A 25,106-nucleotide genomic window follows, 5' to 3' on the forward strand; every position below is an offset into this window, starting at 1 on the left:
CCCACTGTCATCCAACAACGGACCCTGGGATAACCTACAGGGTACCCCTTCTTCTTACGTCTTCTTACGTCTTTTAGGAGGAGAGTCTGAATCCTCCGAACTGTCCTCAGAAGAGATGGGAACTGAAGGGACGCTAACGGGAAGCCCTGAGTACTCGGCCAAGCAGGAGTTGACTGGGACTGAATGGGACCCTCCTGGACCAACTTACGCTTCAGATGCATACCCGGGGGGTGGGGGCAGGGGGGGACCTGACTTGGAGAACTAGTCGGACTGAGTTGTCCTTCCAAATTTTTGGATTTTTTAGAACACTTTCGAGGGATAAGTACTGGCATCCAAGGACCCTCCTTAGACGGAGGGTGAACATCAGAAATCGTATTTATTAACCTATCAGACCCTGAGGCCAGTGTGGAATTGAGGTCCTGAAGGCCAGAGTCTATGGTAGTTTGAATTACCTGAGGCACTGAAGGCTGGGAAGGAAGGACTACCTCCCCCGACCCTTTATTAAAACCATCATCCCCCAACCTCTCACTTAGAAGGTCTAACCGGGGCACTGGCATGAGCTGAAGAGGGGCCCTCAGTCCCTTTATTAGCCACCATGATGACAGAACCCACAAATATAGGAGGGAAGGCAAAAGGGAAGAGACAGAACCCACGAATATAGGAGGGAAGGGAAAAGGGAAGAAATGAAGGGGACACAATGACCACAGGAACAAAGACTATCACAGAAAATACATTGTTTATGGCAGACACAGGCTCCTAGAAAGCGAGTTTTACTTGAGAAAGAAAAAATCCTGAAGCCCAAAAATGGTGCTGAATACAAATGCCGAGCAGGCGTGATATGAACAGCTGCTCACCCCAGCAGCAGCGAGGGAAGGAACTGCCTCACAGTCACAAGGCAGGCAAAGCATGTCAGCCTAGCAGGTGTTCCGTTTAAGTGCGCAATGCGGGCGGGGCTGGCGAAGTCCGGAGAGCTTCCCGAGAAGGAGGGAGCTGATAGGCCACCCACGTGCACTGAATTGAAGGCACGCGCATGTCAGACCTGACAGCAAAAGAAAGCAAACATCCGGAATGCAAAGCTTACACGTGTGCGGCCACTGTAAGAGGAGCTCTGTTAAAGCGGCGGCCACACACGAGGAGGGATACAATGTTAAAACACAATTAAAGCTTAACAGGAATGGGGGAAAGGAAAGCGCTTACGGTTGAAAGTAGACGCGTATGGGCGTGAAAGGACACACGCACTAGCGAACATAATTCTATGCACTACAATGTAATTGACTTGCAACAAAGTGCACAACTGACTTAGCTTGTGGCGTCAGCTGCAAAGAAAGAGGAGTTGGTGTTTGAGGAAAGGACTTAAATGGGGGTTGGTCTCTTGGTTGCCTGCAGGGCATGACCTGGCCTCCATGTTGGTTTGGGATTCTTCCCTTGGATTCCATTGAGTACTATTTTCAGTTTAAAGTTGAAGAAACTTGTTTGTTGTTAAAAAGTTTTCTTTGCTGATTGTGGTGTCAGTAAGTAAAGATTTATGAATAATACTCGCCTCCTTGTCTTTAATAGAATCTAAACCCATCTCACATTAGTGAGGGGGATTAACCATTGTTTCCCTTTTGCCATTTTCTGCGGCAATAAAATGACAGATTATATACAGCATTTCTCGCGGACGCCAAAGGGGGCTAGGCAACTCCTTAATAAGGAGCACGCCGTTATCTGGACACTTTACCTGATCAGGTTATATCTACAAATTCCTGAGGGCTTCTAAATACATAACAGGCTTAAGCAAGCATTCACTACTCAGATTTACAAACTTGGGTAAGAGTTTCAATGGATAGCTCTAATACAGGAGCTTCCTCTGCTACTTATAATTTAGTAGCAGCAGACAGTCCAGCCTTGAGAAAGACCTTCGAAAGGGCGAAACGCGTTGGCATATCATAAGGGCATCGTAATCATGTGACGATTTACAGGATGTTTGATCATTGGCATTAAAACCTACAACCTTTGATAAATGTACGGAAAATATACAATTCTGTAAAAAGAGTGAATATAGCAGAGTGCCATTCTCGACCACTAAACAATCAGTACTACGCAAACACAAAGTACACAATGCACACGATGATGTGCATGTGAGATGGGTCAATACCCTTTAACACAATCTTGTTTGTGGGCTGCGGGGCAGGCCTCATGCACCCAACATAGCAGCAGATCAACCCATTTCTACATACTCTAGGGCACTAGAGAAGAGTTTAACCCCAATGTTTCTAAATATGGCAAATACTGCTGATGTATTATCATGGCGAAAGGACTCCTCGGACACCATTTGGTGTTCTTGGCGTTGTACATTTGCAGTTGCAATAGGTTGCTTTAAAGTAGAAACATGTGCTTTACATTAAAAGAAAATGAAGAATAACTTGAAATAAGTTATAGTGTGAATATCGGTACATATGGCCTCAAGGAAGGCGTGTCTTTACTGGATGCTAACACTTCATTGAAGAATGGCACTGGAATTGCACTGCCACGTACCTCGGCGGTCCAGTTCGTCTGCGACATCTTTCCAGCAGTGGACATGGTGTGGGTGAATATTTGGCCATCATCAGGGATCCAAGGCCCGCAGATTCCGCCTTTCCCCTTCACAAAGCAGAGTGGATATTTTGGTAAAGAAAATGAATAAGAACAATAGAGAGGGTGCAGCACAGGTAGACGCATTATTGTTACGTCATGAAAACAGGACAGGGAAAGTAGACACCGCTTTAGCAGAAATAATTTCTAATAAACAATAAATCCTATAACAACATTTACTGTATCTAAATGATCACATTTTAAACACTCATCTAACAAAAAAAGTGTCTTTGTGAGCCCCTATCTGCGACCGGAGTGTACAACGCTATGGAGGCTTTATTCTAGACTGACATGTAGATGACGTAGGACGAGTATGCTCGTCCTTTTTGCATAGACTTGATTAAACCTCAGCAGTTAAGGGGTTAAAACACTAAAACAATCTCACGCATAGCAAGATAATCAAACCCCACAGTGTTCCCAAACGTGGGGCTGGTTTCATGACGGATGCTGCAGCCTGCCAGCATGCAGCATATTGCAAACTCCACAGTGTTCTCCAACAGGTAATATGCTATAATGTCACCCTCATTTGTGCACCCCCGCAGTCACTGCGACTTGGGGGGTGCACAAATTACCGAATTCCATTACTGCCCCCAAGCAGAGCAGGGGTTACGGGGGTGTCCCTCGCTCTCCTTGGGGCAGTAACGGGAGTCCAGGGTGGTAAGTGGGCAACAAGAATGTTTTTTTTTTTAAAGCACCTGCAGCATTAGCTCCGACCCACGCAAGTGGGAGAAACCAACACTGCAGGGGTAGCTTGGAGTCTGCGGCACACACAGAAGTGTGCTGTCACAAAGGTTAGTGTGGTGGGGGCTAGGTAGGGGTATGGGGGGTGGGGTAGGTGGGTAAAGTGATCTATTTGATCACTGTGCCGTGCCATAATTGGCGTTGACATTGTCATTGGCGCAGTTATGGGCAGCGCAGTGATCACAAAGATTCCTCCAACATGGGGCTGTTTCATCAAGGATGCTGCAGCCTGCCGGCATGCAGCATATTGCAACCTCCACAGTGTTCCCCAACATGGGGCTGGTTTCATGAAGGATTCTGCAGCCTACCAGCATGCAGCATATTGCAAACTCCACAGTGTTCTCCAACATGGGACTGCTCCATCAATGATGCTTCAGCCGGCAAGCATGTGGCATCTTCCAAGCACCACAGTGTTCTCCAGCATGCTGCTTGTTTCATGAAGGATGCTGCAGCCTGCCAACATGCAGCATATTGCAAACTCCACAGTGTTCTCCAACATGTGTCTGTTTGTTTAATCAAGAAAACTGCACCCTGACAGCATGCAGCATATTGCAAACTCCACAGTATTTCCCAACATGGGGCTGATTTCAGGAAGGATACAGCAGCCTGCCAGCATATTGCAAACTCCACAGTGTTCTCCAACATGATGCTGGTTTCATGAATGGTGCTGCAGCCCGCTAAACTGCAAAGCTTTGGTAGGTTTCACATCCTTGCCCATTAGAGTCTACCACGGATTACCATTTGAAACCCAAAGACTTTTTAAGGCGCCTTACTACACTGACTCGTTGCTGGTGAATATGCCCTGTCCTGCTCATCATAGCAGCTGAGCCTTGGAACACTAGTGCCAATATGCCCCTGCGTTCATGGTGAACTGCTTTGATTGCTAGTGAATTTCTTTCATTATGCTTATATTCACTGGTCATTCTAAATGGCGGCCATTTAATGGCCTCTCTTGCGAAAGCATATTACGCATGTACAAAGCACGTTGTTGTCTAGCTCTGTCAAAGTTTTGGATCTGCAATTCCCCATTTTTTCTATAAAAAACCCTGAGGTCCGTTATTGGGCACCTTTGCCCTTTTCCTTCAGTAAGCCGGGTGGTGCTAGGTTTGGAAAAGATCTGGGGCTACGCTAATGTCGAGACTATCGGGACTCAGGACTAACTAGTCTTTTGGTTGTAGCCCCAAGCTTCTATCTGGGGCTAGAACCAAAAGACCTGGGGCTATAACCCCCTCAGCCCCCCCTAGCAACGCCTCTGCATCCCAGTCAGCATCTCTAGTTGAATCCGGCAGCCAGGAGCGAGCTACCACCCCAGTAGATACGGTCCCCAAATAAGCCTTTCTTCTCCAACACTCACACCAGCTAGAGTATCTGACAGCTGAACCGACCTCCCTATAGATGGCCCCTCCCCCCCAAGGCACCAGGGGTGCTGGTGCCAGATATTCCACAATCCAAGGGGAGCAACGCAACATCCTGAGGAGTCCAAGCCGAGCAAGACTCTGGAAAGGTGTGAATTACTGTCACACACAAACCATTACACTACTCTCGAAACATGTGCCCTTCTCTCTAATCCCAACCTTGTCATTCAGAAAAACTCTAATGGGGGCGAAGACATATTAAAAGTGAGATAAGATGGCCATGGAATGTTTTAATCCCACTCAGGCCGCAGACTCCTTCACCTGCACCAAGCTATATCTTATCATCCAGGCCTGGATGGCCACTCATGACCTCTGTCTGAACGATGATAAGACAGAGTTGATTATCTTGGGCACTCAAACCAACATCAAAAAACTAGGTCAGGAATTCTCCTCATTCAACATACATGGGAATATCATCCAAGTATCCAAGGACGTAAAAACCTTGGGATTCTATCTTGATTCCACCCTATCTTTTGACAAACATCTAAAATCCCTTGCCTCCTCCACGGCTTACACATGTAAATTGATAAGAGCTGGTAAACCATTCCTCTCTAATAAGAGCTGCTTAATCTTGGCTAGAGCCTTAATACTCTCTAGGATTGACTACTGCAACACTCTTTGCTCCGGAGCAAATAAAACTATAATGCAAAGACTACAAATATTACAAAATAATGCCCTGAGAGCAGCACTAGGCATAAACAAAAGATCCCACATCTCTGCCGCCAGACGCCACTACAACTGGCTGACCACTGAAAACAAAATAACACTTAAGATGTTATCCCTGACCCATAAAGCCCTTAATAACTCCGCCCCTAAATACCTGATTGACAAATTCCATAGGAGAACATCCTTCAAACCGACTAGAGCTGTCAATTCCAACTGCCTGACAATACCGAACTTTAGACTTAAGACAATCGGAGGTAATAGCTTTCAGGTAAAGGCTGCAAAGACCTGGAACTCACTACCACAAGACTTGAGAGTGGACCTACCTTACCCTCGCTTTAGAAAAAATATCATCCAATTCCTCACCTCTACTGACCTCAGCTGATCTCAACCTCAAAACCAACTACAAACCTAGCCCACGATTGCCCAGCCACTCTAAATGGCCTACTCAAACATCTACCTTGAATGTGAACACCATCCAGCTTAATAACCTCCAACCTAAAGCTTGCCCCACTGTAGACAAACCCATCCGAGCTAACAAAACTCCTGAGGACCCCCCTCGCAAGGGAGCGCTCCTTAATGCTAGATCACTAGTCGCTCACGCTACGGATATCGCCAATTTAATCACAGAAGGGAACCTGGATTATCTTGCAATTACGGAAACTTGGCTCCATAATGCAGCAGGACCTGCCCTCATGCTAGCTGTCCCTGACGGCTACACCATAATCAGACAAGACCGTGATAATGCACGAGGTGGCGGCATTGCGATTATTTCTAAAACGACTCTTGGTCTCAGACTAGCCCCTACCCAGCCTCTACAATCATGTGAAACCCTCACTGCCAAAATGCAGATAAACAAGTCGCAATCCATTACCATACACCTTATATACAGACCACCCGGCCCTCTTGGTACCTTTGAGGAAGACTTGCATAATATAATTATGAACAACCTGAAACCTACCATGCAACTACTTATATTAGGTGACTTCAACTTAGGATTTAACGACCAAATGGACAAAAATGCCACAGAAATAGCTAATACGATCAAAGCACTCGGCCTTACCCAAAAAGTCACTACACCCACCTTAAAGGGAGAATATTGGACTGGGTAGCGGACCTTAACTGTTCTGCCACTATCACTTCCATCCTGCCTTTAGCATGGACAGACCATTCTCTGATCTCCTTTCACTTATGCACTATCAGACCCACTCCACTGGCTCGACCACGAGCGCCACCATGCCCAACCAGAAGCAATAAAAGTATCACGGTAGAAACAATCATCCCCGCCATACTGCCTACTCTCAACGCACTGCCTGATAATCTCGACCCCAGCAGCCTAGTTCAGGAATTTAACAAAATTATGCTCACCACATTGGATAAAATTGCTCCTATCAAACTCAGACCGAGCAAACCCATAGCCCACCTAAACAAGTGGTTCACCCCACAACTCAAAGACCTTCGCACCTTAAAGAACAAAAGTGAAACAAATTGGAGACTATGCCCCTCTAGTGAGAATAAAGCCAAATTAACTGCACTCTCCTCACAGTACAAAAAGGAAATCTGCCAAGCAAAACGCGACTCCTACGACGAACGTATTGCTAACTCAAACTCAAGCATGAAAGAACTCTTCTGCATACTTAAAGAACTTGAGTCCCCTATTGCTATCCCGGACGTCAAATCCTGGTGTACAGATATCCAACAAGCCTTAGCGCATAAAATTGATACACTTCAGAATAAAATTCAACTAAAAAAGAAGACTCTAAACCTACAACATTCGCCTAACACTCTCCAGCCCAACAAGCCACCACCGGCACATAATGCCACATTCCACTTCTCGAAAATGTCCATCCTAGAGGTAGAAAAAATTATCCTATCATTGAAGCCCTCAAACTGTAAAGGTGATATCTGCCCTGCACAGCTAATAAAAGGAGCTGCTAGAGAACTCTCCCCATTTATAACCAAATTGATAAATGCCTCATTTGCTACAGGTACTATACCTGCCAACCTCAAGCAATCCTGGGTGCTACCACTCCTCAAGAAACAGACACTAGATCCCCTTATCCCTACTAACTACCGGCCTATTACCACGGTCCCTTTTTTACTAAAAATACTGGATAAGGCCGCCTACACTCAAATTCAGAAGCATTTAGAATTGCACAAACTCCTGGGCAACAGACAATCTGGCTTCCGTCCACTGCACGGAACTGAGACTGCCCTAATTGACCTTAAGTCCCAGATAGACGTGTTGAGAGACAAAGTTAGGACAGTACTCCTGCTTCTACTCGACCTCTCCGCTGCATTCGACCTGGTCAATACAAGGTCTTATGTCGGCACCTTGACTATGCAGCTCACTTCTCCACGGACGCTATCAAGTGGATCGAGTCCTTTTTGAGTGAGAGGACCATGAGAGTCTTCTCCCCCTCAGCATCAGCCGATCCTACACCTATCCTATGTGGTGTTCCCCAAGGATCCTGCGTCTCGCCTACCCTCTACAACATCTTCACTAAGCCACTGTTCGACGATCTGGACCAGCTGGGTATCACCTACACTAACTATGCAGATAATACTCAGATTCTCCTACCACTTTCTGGGGATTACGGTACGGACATGGGCCTAGTGAACAAAGTTTACCTTATCATCCAAGCATGGATGGCCACACACGGTCTATGCTTGAACGATGATAAGACTAAACTAATAATATTGGGCTTGCAGGCCAACATAAAAAAACTAGGTCAAGAATATTCATCTTTCAATATTGACGGCAATACTATTAAAGTCTCCAAGGAAGTAAAAACCTTGGGATTCTACTTGGACTCCACACTATCCTTTGACAAGCAGGTCAAATCCCTTACCTTGGCTACGGCTTACACATGCAAACTTCTTAGAGCTGGTAAACCGTTCCTCTCTGACAATAGTTGTCTGATCCTGGCTAGAGCTCTTATACTCTCTAGAATCGACTATTGCAATGCCCTCTAAATTGGGGCTAACAATCCCACCATTCATAAGCTCCAAACGCTACAGAATAATGCCTTAAGAGCAGCCCTTGGCATAAATAAGAAAAGCCACATTTCTGCCTTGAGACGTCAAAACAAATGGCTCTCCACATCCAATAAAATACTTCTAAAAACACTCTCATTGACACACAAAGCCTTGAACAATGCGGCCCCTAGTTACCTTATAGACAAACTTCAGAGAAGAACTTCTCTCAGACCCACTAGAAGTGGGAACACCAATTGCCTAAATATCCCCAAATACAAACTTACCACCATCGGGGGTAATGGCTTCACTGTTAAGGCAGCCAAAAGCTGGAATGCACTGCCCCAGGAGCTGAGAGCTGACCAACCATATCCACTCTTCAGGAAAAACTTAATAAAACACATCACTGCCACCAATCCTTAGCTTCCCATCACCTTCTCCCCTGAGGACACTATCCTGCAATTATGTAACAGTATATCTTGCTATATTCTTTCTTTATGTAAATACTGCAGCCTATGTATATGTAACCTTATAAGATGTATATCCTTAGTGCATGTACCCTTGCTTCAGTCCTTGTATATATCATATAATCATGCAAAATTGTTCACCTTGCTATATGTAAATTCTGTAACCTGTGTATAAGCAACCATGTAAGCCTTGCATTTCCTTGTCGTTCCGCCCTTTTACTTACGAGTCTGGTGCGCTTAACAAATGAATAAACAAACAAACAAACATGACCTATGTCACCCTCTACCTTGACTGCCTGCATTTGAACCTGTATATTTGTAATTATCTGTGTCCTATGTATACTTTGTAATTATCTGTGTCCCATGACCCCACGGTTTTTCTACTGTACATTCTGCCAGGATGTAACTTGTAATTGGATTGACCTTCGCAAATTTGTATATTCTGTAATTACTGTATTTTATATTGTATGCTATGCTTTGATGTAACTGCAAGCTTCGCATTTTTGTGCCATTGTGCCCTGCTACCCCTGGGTCTGGCGCGCACAAAAAGTGAATAAACAAACAAACAAACCTTAGCCCTCATCCCCGGTGAGCTGCCTCGGTCTCTACCATCCTCTTGCATGGGTCCTGGCACTGACTCAGGTCGGGGAGTGAGGCGCTTTGCTCTGCGATATGTGCTCAATCTGCAGGTCAGAGTTTGTAAAGCCTGGCCGGGCTAAAACAGTCATTCGTCCTGGTAAGGTTGATGAATTGAAAATCATGTATTTTGGTCACAGTAACATCCATTAGTTACTGTGAAACAGCAGAATAGTGGTAGCAGGCACCATAGAGAAAACAAGTCATTATTTCAAAGCCCAATGGGAGACGTATGCTGGTGTGCAGGGAACCCCAGCTTTGTGTGTGTAACACGCCAGCGGGGTGTGAGAACAGATTCTAGAGCATGACACACACTTCAGAAACGATAAGATATCGGTGTGCATCACCTTCTGCAGTTAAAGGATTGAGAGGGTGAATGATGAGCTCCCCTAAGCAGAGAGAAAGTCATAAGAGAAACGAGAAGATGTGAAAAGCGTGATTACGCTGCACGCAGCACATCACCACGTGAGGTGTGGCGGTTTTCCATACCCTAGTAGCTTGAGCACTTCCGGTTTCTGCGCTTGTGCACAGGGAAGGGACTGCACACCCCGCTAACATCAGAGACTTGGCGCACATCATGCCCTCCACGTGACATGGAGAAAAGGAATCCACTCGCGAGCACTGATCTAAACTCACAGACACTGATTCATGGCATAAGGGCATGCATGGAGGGGGTGTTCTTGTGCCGGATTCCACTGCCATGGCTGCATGCAACAGCTCATACACAAGCCTAGAATATGCTATGTTACTGTAGGTTCTGTTATGCTATTGGGATTTAAAGCATGCTCTGCTGTCATTTGCATGGTCCCCAGGCGCTCTGGTGGATCTGAAAGAGAGGGGGTTGGTAAGATTAGTAGTGAGAGAGGGGCAAATGCAAGGTAGCTTTGCTGTTTTGATGTCAGCAAACTGGCAGTATCCTGCGCTCTGCGTCGGGGCCTGTTTCTAGGAGTTTTGTGTCAAGAGCATAGAGGCATTTGTGTCTAAAAGGGAGCCTTGTGCGCCCCTCTGTAAAGACGCATTGGCACAGAGCAGGGTATGTTAGTTGGTTGTAGAGGTGCACTGCACCATGTTTTATGCCTGTTGTGTGGTGTTCAATTCCAGGTGTGCATGGCTTCGTTGGTATACATAGATTGTGCTGGAATTTTGAATTGCAGTGGCATAGTGTGGGGAGTAGTCAGACAGCTCAATGGGCATATAAACCTGAAAGCAATTTAGCAGATCATTACATGGCATAGCAAGGCGGCATGCGAGGGGGCATGCAGAAGGCATGAACTTCATCATAAGGCATTACATGTCATAGAAACCCCTTTAAAAGGCCATACAACCTGGTGTCCTTGCCATACTCCTACCAATTGCCCCCATTCCCCTTTTTCATTTTGCCAATGTCAGACCCTGCCCCTCTCTCTCTCTCTCGTGACTGCTAGCTCACAGTTTCCACTCAGTGAGCAAGGGAACGCTTGCGGGAGAGCCATTAGCATACACTCTCACACCCTAAACACAGGGCTAAGAGAAAAAACTCCTAGTGCAAGTAACATAGCAGTGCCAGTACACGAGGACCAGGGCTGGTCATTGGCTGGCTCCCACCGGATACGAGATCCTGCACCAGATGTGTAGACAGACCTCGGGATCCGGCCAGAGTCAGCCGCCCCAAACCCCTCCTCTGCACTGGGGAGAAGAAAAAAAAAGCGGGCGCGAGGAAATTGTTATTTTCTCTGGTGACCCTACGCAAGAGGTCACAAGAGGAAGTTACAGTCCTCAGCAACGACCCGGTTTATTTATTTATGCAATGTTTGTCCGATACATGCACCCGGATTATTTATTTATTTATGCAATGTTTGTCGGATACTTGTATCTGACAAACATCGCATAAATAAATAAATATACAGGTATCCGACAAACATTGCATAAATAAATACCCCTATAAACATCACACACGATGCAGCCACCCAACTGCTTTTGGAGCGGAGCTGCAGGAGCTGTGCCGAGTTTGGTTCAAGTAAAGGAAAACGTTGCTTATGGCAAACAGAAATCACCGTGTTTGAATAGTACCCAAGGGGAAGGTTTTTTTTATACAATGGAATGCAAATTGTGCATTTTAAAGAATATTTACTCAGCAACAATGGTCAAAACTATTATCTGCATAGTGAAGTAACTCATCACCAGTGCCATGGAAGTGGTTTAAAGTGGAATTGATATATCGTTTGGAAAAGAAGCAGCATGAAAGACATAGTGCCGTTTTAAACTATTATTTTGGACATTTCCTTTGATCAGAGGTAAACTGCCAGCTCTGCCCCCATTAACCCCGCCTCCTCGGGCAGCGCCCCCCCTCCCAACCCTCAAACTCCGCTCCCACCCCGGCCCTTGTGGGATCCCCCACCAATTTTTTTTCCATTTCCACCACTGGCGAGGACAACCCAAATGGGCAAGATGATCAGATCATATGTGTTTACAAACAGAGAACAAAATGACTACGGACAGATATATCATGATAACTAGATCTTAACTGGAATACCACAGTGACATTAAAGCAAACGTAGAGAGGTGACAGCATCATACCTCCAGCAGTAACAGTTAACAGCTCGGTGCCCTAATCCCTTGAATGTGCTTATACTGACATCTGCTGGCAGATTGGAGGAAAAGAAAGCAGAGGCAATGTCAGCACTTACCAGTTACCGGGCATCATTGTAACCATCTTCTTTGGGACTAATAGCATGGTGAAAGGGTAAAGAAGCCTAGCCACCACGCCCACAATGATACTAAACACTGCAACTGCACCCTTCGCGATCTTAACTCAAACAAGAACTCCTATTGGCCAGTCTAACCGAGAAATGAAATCAGCCAAAGATGAGCATCCGAGGAGGGCGGAACTACTAGGATCGCAGTAGGGCGTCATCCAGCAGGCTCACGACTTCAATAATTCTACATATCTTTCAAAACTTTATGAACACAAATGCTTCTACAGGTAAAAGTGAGCACAGAGGGAAAAAGAACAAGTATGGCTCAGAAATAGTACTAGGCGGGACAATATCGAGCCCACCCTTGTAAGCCTCCTTCAAATTCTTTCCCTTCAATTAAAAGGGCAGAATGCGTCTCCTACACAGGCACACCTTCTCGATTTCTTATTAAAATAAAATGGAAACCTACAGAAAAGCCTGCAACAAAGCATACATCACAAATTAAGAATAAATCAACACAAGTAATCACACAGATTTGCCTCTGGAGTAAAAGTGGCAATATAAAGGATGAGGCATAAAAATGGCTACGGGGGAACGAACCAAATAAACAGAGGGTTCAACTATTTGATTATAAATCCCAGGAAACTATGGATTGTGTCTCAGGCAGCCTTCTGTCCCATTTCAAGAAAACCAAACTGCGTAATCCTTAATGGACGTTGATCCCAAAATGGCCGCTGCTGCTGTCTCAGAGCAGCTCCAGATGATTCATATGGATCACGCGCTACATTCTGCCCAGATGCCTGGAAGAGACAAGGAGAGAGCCGGGCCTAAACCACCTATTCTGTTTATTCAGTGTGAGCATAAGGAATTAGAGCAAGATATAAATCAAATTGGAAAGTAGACTGCACCACTGCCTTTTCTGTGTGCACTCCCGTCCCAATACACTGATGGATGAATAGACCTTTAATAAAGAATGTCTGCACCTGAGGTGAGGTTGTACAACAAGCAATAGGCAAGTATTAAGAAAATGTGATTGCAGGGAACCGGGATAACCTTTGAATCTGCACCATGTAAATAGTGCCAGAGCGTTCAGCTCTTTCTAAAATTGGACACTACTGCACATAACTTTAGAAAATCAATCCGGGTACTCATGAAATTATATTTTCGCTGGACTCCTTGCAGACTTTTGCTGATGCAAACTCCCTCACAATGAACATCTAAAATCTAACATCATGATCTTCAATCCAAAGCTAAGATCTGCCAGATTGCTGGCACTATAGGATCCTTTGCCCATACAGGTGGTGGGTACTTTATAATGCTCTGCGCATTCTGGTGCAAGCTAAAATGTTGCCCATTACTCTATATGGAGCAGAGATTTGGGCGCCCCAGATTCAGTCAGAGCTTTTTTTTCTTTCTTTTCGTTCTTCAAATGTTTGGTTCATTACAAACCTTTCACAGTTACATTTCATAAAATCCCATCCTCCTCAAGAGAAGAGATGAAAACAAAAACATCTTAAAATCATCTCATCATCTTATTTTACCCCTCCCCAACTTCCCTTAGAATCTTTGTCCAAGTAGCATCATCCTTCACACTACAGATTTAATATTTCCTCCAGAAATGTCATTGCTGCTAGTATCATTGCACTATTTTCTCCAATAATTAAAATTTCCCACCACTCATCCACAGTTAACGTGTTGCATTGTGAAACCACGTCACTCATATATTTCATTCTTGTACTGGTCAATTCCTCACATTCTGTTAGCAGGTGCATGTCCTCTCCACCCTATCACCTCTCCTATAGAATCTGCAAGAGGGAATAGCGCCCTCATGTTGATTCCTAGCTCCAAGGACTTCTCTTGTTGGGAGGATATTCAGTCTCATCCTCAAAGATGTTTCTATATTTGTTGCTCAGGAATTTCACTGTGTATAAGGGGATCTGGATTATCGACCTCTGTGCCAGAGGCAGAGCACACGTTAGTTTATACGTGCTTCTCTTTGCCATAGTGTTGATCCAGTCCGCATGTCGTATTTGGAATTGAACCTTATCTGAATTTCGTAACAGTACTTCATCAGTTAAATCAAGAGATAGCAACCATTCTCTACACCTCAGTTTCCAGGAATCCACGATTCCATCCTCGCTCCCTTGACTGTTGTTTTTATTTCCTTTTAGTATGTAGAACGGTTGGGGATTGTAGTCTTCTATACATTTTCGGTATAGGCTTAGAGATTTCCATCTCATTATTGAGCCCAAAGACTGTAGGCACGGTTCAAACCTCACCAGACTCTTAGACCAAAGACCTGCTTCCAAAAGAAGCCTTCCAACATCTCCCAGAAATCTTGCGGCATATTCAGGGCTGTTTCAGCTACGTATAGAAGACATTTGGTGACCTTTTGCTTGTAGAAGTTAATTATTGGTGTTAAACGGAAATCATATTATGCCTCTTTTTGATTTATATTGGCCTAAGCCTAGTCGCTCTATGGGGAAAACCGCGTTGCAAAGTTCCGATTTTGGATCGATTTCGCCACCATTTTAGAATCATCCGCCATTTTGATTTCTGTTCGTATATTCTCTGTTCTAAAATGGTGGACTGTGTTTTCAGCTTGCAACCAAGCCTCCTGACCTTTGAGTTCTGTTAATGTTTAGGCAGTCCAAGAGCCGACTGTTTAGACTGGGTGAAGAGACCTTGCGCGCCATATGAACTGTCATCTAAATATTGTCTGCGCACACAAGCCTCATCCTTGTATAAACATTGGGACAATATAAAGCAAACCTCGAGTGTGGACACAGGCCAAATGCAATTGTGAGGAGACAACAAACAGTGCTTGCTGCAGGATTTGAGAACATACATCGACATTGTGTCTTCATGGAAATGCAAACCTATGTAATCCTTTGCATATTTGTGTATAAGTTGTATGTGAACTAGGCACGAACTCTAGACCACGAATTATTAACATGTAGAGAGGCTGGACAATATTACTCAGAATTGTATAAAAGCATGAATGTTTCTAATGTCCAGCACTCTCTCTCCTCTCTTTGACAGACTGGTACTCATTGCGGGGTGTTGAGAGCCAATAGCTATCTGTGTTTCTTTGTAACTGTACAGAATAAAGATCTGTGAATCTTTCTAGCCCGTGATTGGTGGATTTCCTTTTGTGGTACTCAGCCTCGATATTTCCTTGTTTTTACATTGGGACCAGCGTAAATTTACCAAACCTACTCTGTAGCACCCTAGCCTGGGCCACCAGTCTCACACACTTCAATCTCAGTCCATCCATCCAAAGTTTCTCACTCGTATTGCAATATATTGAGGCTCCCAAGTATGTTATTGAGTCTACAATATCTATCTTGTCAGAGCCGATTATCTAAGTAAATTTAGGTTTCCGTTTCCCAAAGGCATTAAAGAGTACCAGGATTTTCGTTTTTTTCACATTGATTCTGAGTTTGTTGGACTGGAGGTAACTCTCTGAGTCAATCTCCTTTGTAGGCCAATTGGTGTTAAACCGATGACCACCAACTCGTCTGCATACATCATCCAAGGGATTGAGTGGTTATACAACTTCGGGGGGAAAGCTAGTACCCCTTGCTGGCAAGATGCCTTATCTGACAGGTAGAGATTGAAAATTGCAGGCGCCAATATACAGCCTTGGTTTAGTCCCCTGAAGGTGTGGATTGGTTTTGTTAACAGTCCCTTAGCTGGCATTCTTATTTGTATCGCAGTGCCAGAGTAGAGTGCCCTTATAGCCTCATTGAGGTCTAGTTGGCTTGAACAGTCTGATCATTTTTACCAAAGTTGACCTCTGCTGATACTATCGAAGGCTTGCTCCAGCTCTATAAAAATCAGATATACCTTCTGCTTGGGCTTAATCGCCCTCATCTTTAGTATGTTCAAGAGAAACAGATTTAGACATGTCTCCACCCCTGAAACAAAACCTGCTTGCCTTGTATCAGAAAGCCCAGAGTCGCATACCCTTTTATTTAGATGTTTCAAAAGGACTGAGGCAAAGATCTTCCCCAGTGTGTCACGAAGGATGATGGGTCTGTAGTTTTTGCGATCGTCCCTGTCACCCTTTTTATAAATAGGGATGGTCAATGCCTTCCTCCATGCTGGTGGAATTTTCCTGCCCTTCTGAATCCGAGTAAAGTGAATCCAGCAGAATTCTTCCCAATCACCTGGGTTCTCCTTTAATGTATTGTTATTTATACCACCACAGCCTGCAGCTCTTGACGTATTTAGCTTTTTTATTAGAATCCCTAAATCTTCCTTATCAAATTGTATAGACGAGGGGTCGGTGCAATTTCCTGGGTTCAGTCTGAGACCACAATCCGAGCCACTAAAGAGATCAGTGAAGTATTTGATACAGGTCTTTTCTGGCACAGTGGGGATCATTGTGGCCAGTTGGAATGTGGCATTATTATTGAGAAGGTTCCATAGATCTCTTGTGTTTTTATTAGATAAGATCTTCATTATAATTTCTGCGTGTTCTTGGATGCGCTGGGCTCTGGCAGCCAGTAGCCAATTTCTATATTGCTGTCTTCTCTTTCTTTTCATACTTTTTTGTCCCCTTCAATTTCCCAGTCTTTGCACCGTAGGTCAGCTCTCAAAATGTTCTTCATCTCTCTCACTTCGTGGCTCGGAAAATGTAGTCTCTTCAACTCAGGTCTAGCGCTGATAGGGGGTTTCACCATAAAACCCATCAGCGCACTCGAGTAATCTACGCCCCCCATCCATTGTTTTCCTTCAGGCTAGTTTGATATTTAATCCCATGGCATTATACTGAGACGGTTCCCGCCCTGATTGACATTTAATGCATTCGTCATTAAGTGTTTGTTTACAATATCCCTTCCTTTAAGGGGCAGAAGATGGTGATCACTGTCTACCATCGGGTCAATTTCCAGAGTGCTCAGCCATTCAGTTAAGCCTCCTAACAGAAAATAATAGTCCAGATGTGCTAACTGGTTACCCCGAGACCACGTCACTTTCCCAGGAGTATCTCCTTTTAATTTACCATTCACCATACCCACATCACGTTCCTTGAGTTCTGAGACCAATAGCATTTTAGGGAACTTTGTTCCTGCTTCACTCAGGCATTTTATATTGAGATCACCATACAATACTATGTGAGGATCATTTGTTGTTACTCGTGATTCATCTTTCACATTGATAATTATCCCCACAAAGTATTCCCCTCCCATCCCAGCAGGGATCCAGTATAGAATGTTTATAATTAGTGTCACTGGGTTTTGGCCCTCAACCCTTTCCCAAGAGGATAAAGGCATTAGGATCTCCCAACTCCAGAATAGAACATGGGCAGCCCCTCTTCACCAGTGTCAAGAGCCCTGCCAAGGGCATTCCCGTCATTCTCTGAATGGCAGGGTTAAAGCAAATGTCAAAGCCTCCGAACATGGCTTTGGTCCAGCGCCACGTCTCCTGCAAGCAGCATATATCATAAGATGCCATGTCCAGCCTCTCTTTTTTAAACAAGTGTGTAAAGCCTCGCGTATTCCATGAGGCTAACCATAAACAGCATCCCTGAGTAACAAGGAGTTATAGATCTGAGGCTTGTGCTAGTGTTGCAGCTAGCCAGGCCCAGTCTGTTGAGGAGCTTGGTGAGATCTTGGTTTCCACACACGTTTGGACATTTCTTGCTTGTCCACTTGTTCCTCCGAAGGTCACTTTCAGCCTGGGGCCTGTTCCACCTCCTGGTGGAGCTGATCGCAGGGAGTTTATTCCCTCATGCCTGGTGGTTTCCGGACATCTAGATGTTAGTCTCCGGCCAAAATTTGGATTGCTGGCTCTTTCCCGCGTATTGTGTATCTGGGGTGAAGCATCATATTCCAGTTTTCGCAATAGTGGGTCGGCCTCCCTCTACGATTTCAAAACCCAGAGGGAGCAGGTCGGGGCCCGCTTCCACGAAGCAATTTCGGACCAGCATTGAATGGAGCTGTAAATTCACCCAGTCAAGGCAGATTTCCTTTGCAAATTCCATGATCTTGATAATGTCAACTGGGCCAATAAATCTGAGCTTAGGTGAACAGTGGAGTAGTTTTAGAACTTTAGTTCATGATCAGACCGTCTCTTTCTGGGATCAAGCGTTCTATCGAGACCAGGATGTTCTCAGCGTCTTGGGGAGTAGGGACAGGGATTTTCCCTCTGGTGGATTTGATTTCTCTTTGGACCAGAACCTTCCCAAAGTGGATATGGCTAGGATTGTTGTGTTTCTCTAGCAATAAGGCTCTTCATTGTTCCATCATGCGAAATGGGGTAGGGTTGTGTAATCCTATATTCAAACCAGTTGGAGGGTCATCCCTGATTTCCTTAGACGGATTAAGGAGGGACGTAGTTACCAGGGGCTCTTCTTTCTCCTCAAGATCGTAGGTAGTATCTGCCTTTACTTCATCCTCTTCAGTTGTTTCATCAGAGTATCTTGATAAATTCATTTAGAGGCTAGTATGCTCGTCCAACATCTCTTGTTGTATTACTTACTCACTATCAGTGCACTTTGGGGAGTATGAATTAGCCTGCGACTCATTCCCATTCTTCACTGAATTCTGGGGATGTGGCAGTGTAATATTACTTAGAAAGGCTCTAGATCCATTTGTGTGGCCTTTTTTTATTTTTGCCATTTTTAGTGCCTTTTTTTGTTGTTTCAAGGTGACCTTTTCCACCTTAATTCATGGTAGCAATTTCTCCCAAAGACAGGATAGAGTTTATTATCTTTATCTGCAGTGATGGCTGCTTGATTATTTGTTAGTGGGACTTCCATGATATGAGGTTGCTGTGTTTCTCCGACGCTTCCTGTAGAGAAAGCCGAGTCCTGAGCGTGTCCTGCTATTGGTGCAGTCTTTTCTCCTTCTGGGCTCTTGCTTTGATTTTTTAGAGTTCCTTTGTTCATTAGGTCGGAACCACATTCTTGGTGTGGCAGAATCAGGGATATACCAATATATGACTCCGGCTCCAAAGATTCTCCTGCAGAGCGCAAGGGGAGCGAGGTGTGAGGGGGCTCACTATGAGACCCAAGCTCCAATGGCCTAGAAGTAGTTAGTCCCTTTTGATGTCTTAGCCACTTCATTTGTTCTAACATTGAGGCCATCAGAGATGTTTTTTCTGTCGCTTCACCTCTCGCTAAGTCAAACAACCTTGCTTGCCACTACGCAGTCATCTCGGCTTCTTTGTCAAGCCTAGACTGCACAGACTCAGAAAAAGGATCTAGGTATATCAGGTTCATGTGCAACATTGCCAATAGTGTAGCTTGGTCCTCAATTGTATCAGATTTTCATAAAGCTTCAGGAATGTATTCACTGCCACTGTTAGAGCTGCCATTACCAAATTCTGCAACTGAGCGTAGTCCACCCCTCCAAGCGTCCGTGCTTGGTGCATCTGAACCTCCCCTGTGCCCCTCGAGGGTTGATTCAGGTGTGAGTCGGTGGAGGCCGATGAGGTTGACATCGAATCTTGTGGCGTGGATTTAGTAGAAGTTTGTACTTCTTGTAATATAGAAGCGGAGCCCACAGATTCTTCCTGCCTTTCTGCTGTTCCAGGAATAACGGGACTATCAGCCACCACACCAGTTTCTTCCCCCTTTGCCATGTGTTGGTGCAAGGGGATTCTGCTCGTAACAGGAAAGATACAGTCCATTATACCGGAAATCACAGGGGTCGAGGTGTTGATCCTGGTATAATCACTTAGTCTGTGTTGATAACTTGTAGTAGAATGTAGTGTCGCTATATCATGAGCCAGCCGCAGTTCCAAGGCAGAGTGTTGGTGTTCAAGAAGTGTGCCAGGTGACCAGGCAGGCAAATGGGGGGCCAAGTCCCATTTCGTCTCAGATGGTGACAAAACTGCATATTCTGGCGAGTTGGGCGGGTTGAAAACTGCTTCAAGATACGAATAGTCATCCCTGAATACTGAGGCCTCCTCAGAGGCCAGGCCAATAATCCCTCTTGGCCTCTGAATGGAGCAGATTGATGGACCTGCTGGTTCCTCCAGTTGAACATCCATGAGCAGTTTGGCTGTTGTTTCTTCTGGGGAAATTGCAGTATCTAGCATTTTCATTAAACATCCGCGCCCTAGGGCCCCCATCTTCATTATCAATGGAGGGCTATCAGAAGCCATCGAAGCAAGCGTAGATGATGCGGGAAGAGGGGGGCATTGGGGGAATGGGATTTGAGGCTTTTTCATCGGCGCCACCTCCATAGAAGGGTCTATTAGGAAGATTTGTTTTCCTAGTCCTCGCTCCCCTCCCTGCTGTGTATTCCCCTTCTGCTTGGTGTCATCAAAACCCCATTCCGGGTTCTGGTCATCTGTGTCAGTTTTTCGTGCTTCAAGAGAGGGCTCCGGTGGTGAGAAATCAAGGCCCACCACACCGGAAAGCCATTTCCTCTCTCGCTTTCCCTTGCCTTCTTGTACAGGGCCCAGGTAAAGCTGTCGTGCTGGGTAGGCGGGAGATCCTTATGCAGCTGGAGGGTCTCAACTCACCCCAGTTATTTGCACAATAGCAGTAGCAGGAGAGGACATGTTCTCAAGAGTATTAGGAGTTTGACAGCTTAACACTAGTTGGGTTGAGCGTCTCTCGGCGAGGAGTCTTACCTCCACCACGAGTCTGGTTATGTCCTTTTGCGGCAGCCTCCTCGTGCTCCGCTGCCCAGCCTGCACAGACTGCTGAGACTGCTCACACTAAGCTCCTCACTCCGCAGCCCGCTCTGCGAGAAGGGGACGATTTTGATAGCATACCGCCTCCAATGGTAGTAGACAGGAGAAGCAGACTCTCTCTGATGCTGAAACTGCTTAGACTCAGCTCCTTACTCGGCGGCTCGCTGTACGAGAATGGCCGGCTTTGATAGCACGCCGCATCCAATGGTAGTAGACAGGGAAAGCAGACTATCTCCGATGCTGAGACTGCTTACACTCAGCTCCTCAGTCCGCCAGTCAGAGCTTTTCAAATTGGAATCCATGACACTAAAAAGGCTGCTTAGATTGCCTCCCCACATAGCCACCGAGATGATTTACTTAGAACTCAACTTCACTCCAATCCTGTACAAAAAAGAAGATGGGTGAGGCGCGCACTCCCGGTCCTGGTCAATTAAACCTGTTGCAAATAATAGGTAGCTGGGTCACATCCCAAAATGGACAAATATTCACAGGTTAGATCCCTTCTGCTGAAAATCAGTACTCAGTATTAACAGGGTTAGATCCCTTGCTGCAAATCAGGTAGTCAGTATTAACAGGGTTAGATCCCTTGCTGCAAAGCAAGTAGTCAGTATTAACAGGGTTAGATCCCTCAGCTGCAGTTCTGTGGTCTGTGGTTGTTCTCCTCCTAGCGCTTTCTTATCTCAAATAATCATCAGGGAGGCTGTTAAGCAGGTGTGTCTAATTAGACTCAAAGGATTCTGGTAGCTGTAGTGAAAAAAGTTTTTTTCTGTTCAGGTTGCCAGCAACCGACACCCCTCCAAAGCACAAGTCCTTCCCAAATTTGGGGGAGGGGAGAGAACCATCTTTATGATTCTCCAAAGTGGGGCACAGTCACCCCGTGGCGCTGCCTCTGGAGCCCGGGACTCCCATAGCATTCAGTACAAAAAAGAAGGTGGGTGAGGCGCGCACTCCCAGTCCTGGTCAATTAAACCTGTTGCAAAAAATAGGTAGCTGGGTCACATCCCAAAATGGACAAATATTCACAGGGTTAGATCCCTTCTGCTGAAAATCAGTACTCAGTATTAACAGGGTTAGATCCCTTGCTGCAAATCAGGTAGTCAGTATTAACAGGGTTAGATCCCTTGCTGCAAATCAGGTAGTCAGTATTAACAGGGTTAGATCCCTCAGCTGCAGTTCTGTGGTCTGTGGTTGTTCTCCTCCTAGCGCTTTCTTATCCCAAATAATCATCAGGGAGGCTGTTAAGCAGGTGTGTCTAATTAGACTCAAAGGATTCTGGTAGCTGTAGTGAAAAAAGTTTTTTTCTGTTCAGGTTGCCAGCAACCGACACCCCTCCAAAGCACAAGTCCTTCCCAAATTTGGGGGAGGGGAGAGAACCATCTTTATGATTCTCCAAAGTGGGGCACAGTCACCCCGTGGCGCTGCCTCTGGAGCCCGGGACTCCCATAGCATTCAGTACAAAAAAGAAGATGGGTGAGGCGCGCACTCCCGGTCCTGGTCAATTAAACCTGTTGCAAAAAATAGGTAGCTGGGTCACATCCCAAAATGGACAAATATTCACAGGGTTAGATCCCTTCTGCTGAAAATCAGTACTCAGTATTAACAGGGTTAGATCCCTTGCTGCAAATCAGGTAGTCAGTATTAACAGGGTTAGATCCCTTGCTGCAAAGCAGGTAGTCAGTATTAACAGGGTTAGATCCCTCAGCTGCAGTTCTGTGGTCTGTGGTTGTTCTCCTCCTAGCGCTTTCTTATCTCAAATAATCATCAGGGAGGCTGTTAAGCAGGTGTGTCTAATTAGACTCAAAGGATTCTGGTAGCTGTAGTGAAAAAAGTTTTGTTCTGTTCAGGTTGCCAGCAACCGACACCCCTCCAAAGCACAAGTCCTTCCCAAATTTGGGGGAGGGGAGAGAACCATCTTTATGATTCTCCAAAGTGGGGCACAGTCACCCCGTGGCGCTGCCTCTGGAGCCCGGGACTCCCATAGCATTCAGTACAAAAAAGAAGGTGGGTGAGGCGCGCACTCCCGGTCCTGGTCAATTAAACCTGTTGCAAAAAATAGGTAGATGGGTCACATCCCAAAATGGACAAATATTCACAGGGTTAGATCCCTTCTGCTGAAAATCAGTACTCAGTATTAACAGGGTTAGATCCCTTGCTGCAAATCAGGTAGTCAGTATTAACAGGGTTAGATCCCTTGCTGCAAATCAGGTAGTCAGTATTAACAGGGTTAGATCCCTCAGCTGCAGTTCTGTGGTCTGTGGTTGTTCTCCTCCTAGCGCTTTCTTATCTCAAATAATCATCAGGGAGGCTGTTAAGCAGGTGTGTCTAATTAGACTCAAAGGATTCTGGTAGCTGTAGTGAAAAAAGTTTTTTTCTGTTCAGGTTGCCAGCAACCGACACCCCTCCAAAGCACAAGTCCTTCCCAAATTTGGGGGAGGGGAGAGAACCATCTTTATGATTCTCCAAAGTGGGGCACAGTCACCCCGTGGCGCTGCCTCTGGAGCCCGGGACTCCCATAGCATTCAGTACAAAAAAGAAGATGGGTGAGGCGCGCACTCCCGGTCCTGGTCAATTAAACCTGTTGCAAAAAATAGGTAGCTGGGTCACATCCCAAAATGGACAAATATTCACAGGGTTAGATCCCTTCTGCTGAAAATCAGTACTCAGTATTAACAGGGTTAGATCCCTTGCTGCAAATCAGGTAGTCAGTATTAACAATCCAATCCTGACCCGCTATCAACTAGACATTCTGATTATATACTGGAAGCTTGTGAACGCTGCTGATGCTTCTCTGAATAAACTAGTTTATGGCGTCTTGCAGACTAGAGCAGGCTGCATGTTCCCTAGCTCTATTACGACCATCAAGGGTATTGCTGGTAGGTGGCTAGGGATGGCCCCTGGAAATGTCCTTGCTTTGCCACCTAAGCAGCATAAACAGGTCATGAAATCTATACTTTTTACTGTGAGCAAGGAGCATTTGATTGTGAACATTGTGCGTAAAAGCAACGCCTCCCTCTTCATTGAGTACATTCAGGACAGGGGTCAATTTCCTAGCTACATAGATCATTTTCTGGGTACTTTGCTTGCTTGGGACTACATCAGAATGAAATTCAATGTAGTCAAGTCATTGGAAATACAAGCAGCATATGGCATACAATTCCTATACATGCTAGAAACTGTGGATTGCGCAGGGAAAAGGATTTGGAGTCTGCCAAACATCTTTTGGTTAATTGCAATTCCTTGACAAAATTGTGAGAAACGTCGCTGAGATCAGCGGGTTTGAATCCGAATCTCTCTGGGAACGAGCTTTGGTCACTCTTCATGGATGGGTGCCATGAAGCCTGCATTACCTATCTTACTATTTTGTGGAAGAAGATTGTACATATCTTAGCACCACTGGCAATTTGAAATAACATTGTAAATTGGAATGTGTAAATGGAATGTGATTTTTATTTTAATGTTTTATTAATGTGCTTAGGTGATTGGATGGAATGTATTAAAAGATTACATTTGTTAACTATAAAATACTATACATAAATAAATTAAATAAATATATTTGTAATGGGGACAATAGTAGGCCTATCTCTATCACTTTCTTTCTCTTTCTCTCACTTTCTCTCCGCCTTTCTGTCTCTCTCTCTCTCTCTGCCTCACTCTCTTTCTTTCTCTCTCTCTCAATAACAGAGGAGAAGCAGACTTTGAAGGCGGCCTCCCACAGCAGTTATGCAGAGGAAAGGCTTAGACACCCTGTGTCATCACTGTGGTACCCTGTGATACCTTGTGATAACCTGAACAAGGGGCCATGTACCTCAGGTGGTGGCCCACCTGACAAGCAAAAGTGGAAAAATCGGTAGATATGGGAATTTCTACTTCAAACCAAACAGCCTTTATTGGAAAAGTTAGCGATGCTGTGCAGTGCATAAAATACATCTTTGCATATCATTGTGGGACAGCAAGGGCCTGGCTTTCTGGCATTTTATTAATAAAACAAACAAGTTGGAGCAGTGACAGGTTGTGGACTGCAAAGCCTCTTTGTTGTGCAATGTACTTTAGCAAGATGGCAAATGGAATGTTACGTTAGAACATATGAAGGGTTCTGGGAGGGAATGTTAAGATGCTGGAGAAATACAGTTGGAAGGAGAGCCGCTAGAGGAAGGTTTGGGGTCTTTGCTCACATATATATTGGTAATAAGGTTGTGTTATTACCTACTTACGCACGGCAGACCGTCATTACAATGGCGACGAGGATCTGAACTGATCCGACAAGACCC

General features: G+C 45.2%; 1 protein-coding gene across 1 annotated transcript in view; it reads right to left on the reverse strand.

Moving 5' to 3' along the window:
• Positions 1-25,106, reverse strand: part of LOC138510826 (atrial natriuretic peptide receptor 1-like) — a 488,764-nt gene that overhangs the window by 409,930 nt on the left and 53,728 nt on the right. Inside the window, exon 5 of the mRNA XM_069626514.1 lies at positions 2,518-2,622. Coding sequence (XP_069482615.1) covers positions 2,518-2,622 — 105 coding nt within the window. The remainder of the gene's footprint in view (positions 1-2,517; positions 2,623-25,106) is intronic.

The sequence above is a fragment of the Ambystoma mexicanum genome, chromosome 6p (genome assembly GCF_040938575.1).
Source record: "Ambystoma mexicanum isolate Mex_15411 chromosome 6p, UKY_AmexF1_1, whole genome shotgun sequence".
NCBI lineage: Eukaryota > Metazoa > Chordata > Amphibia > Caudata > Ambystomatidae > Ambystoma > Ambystoma mexicanum.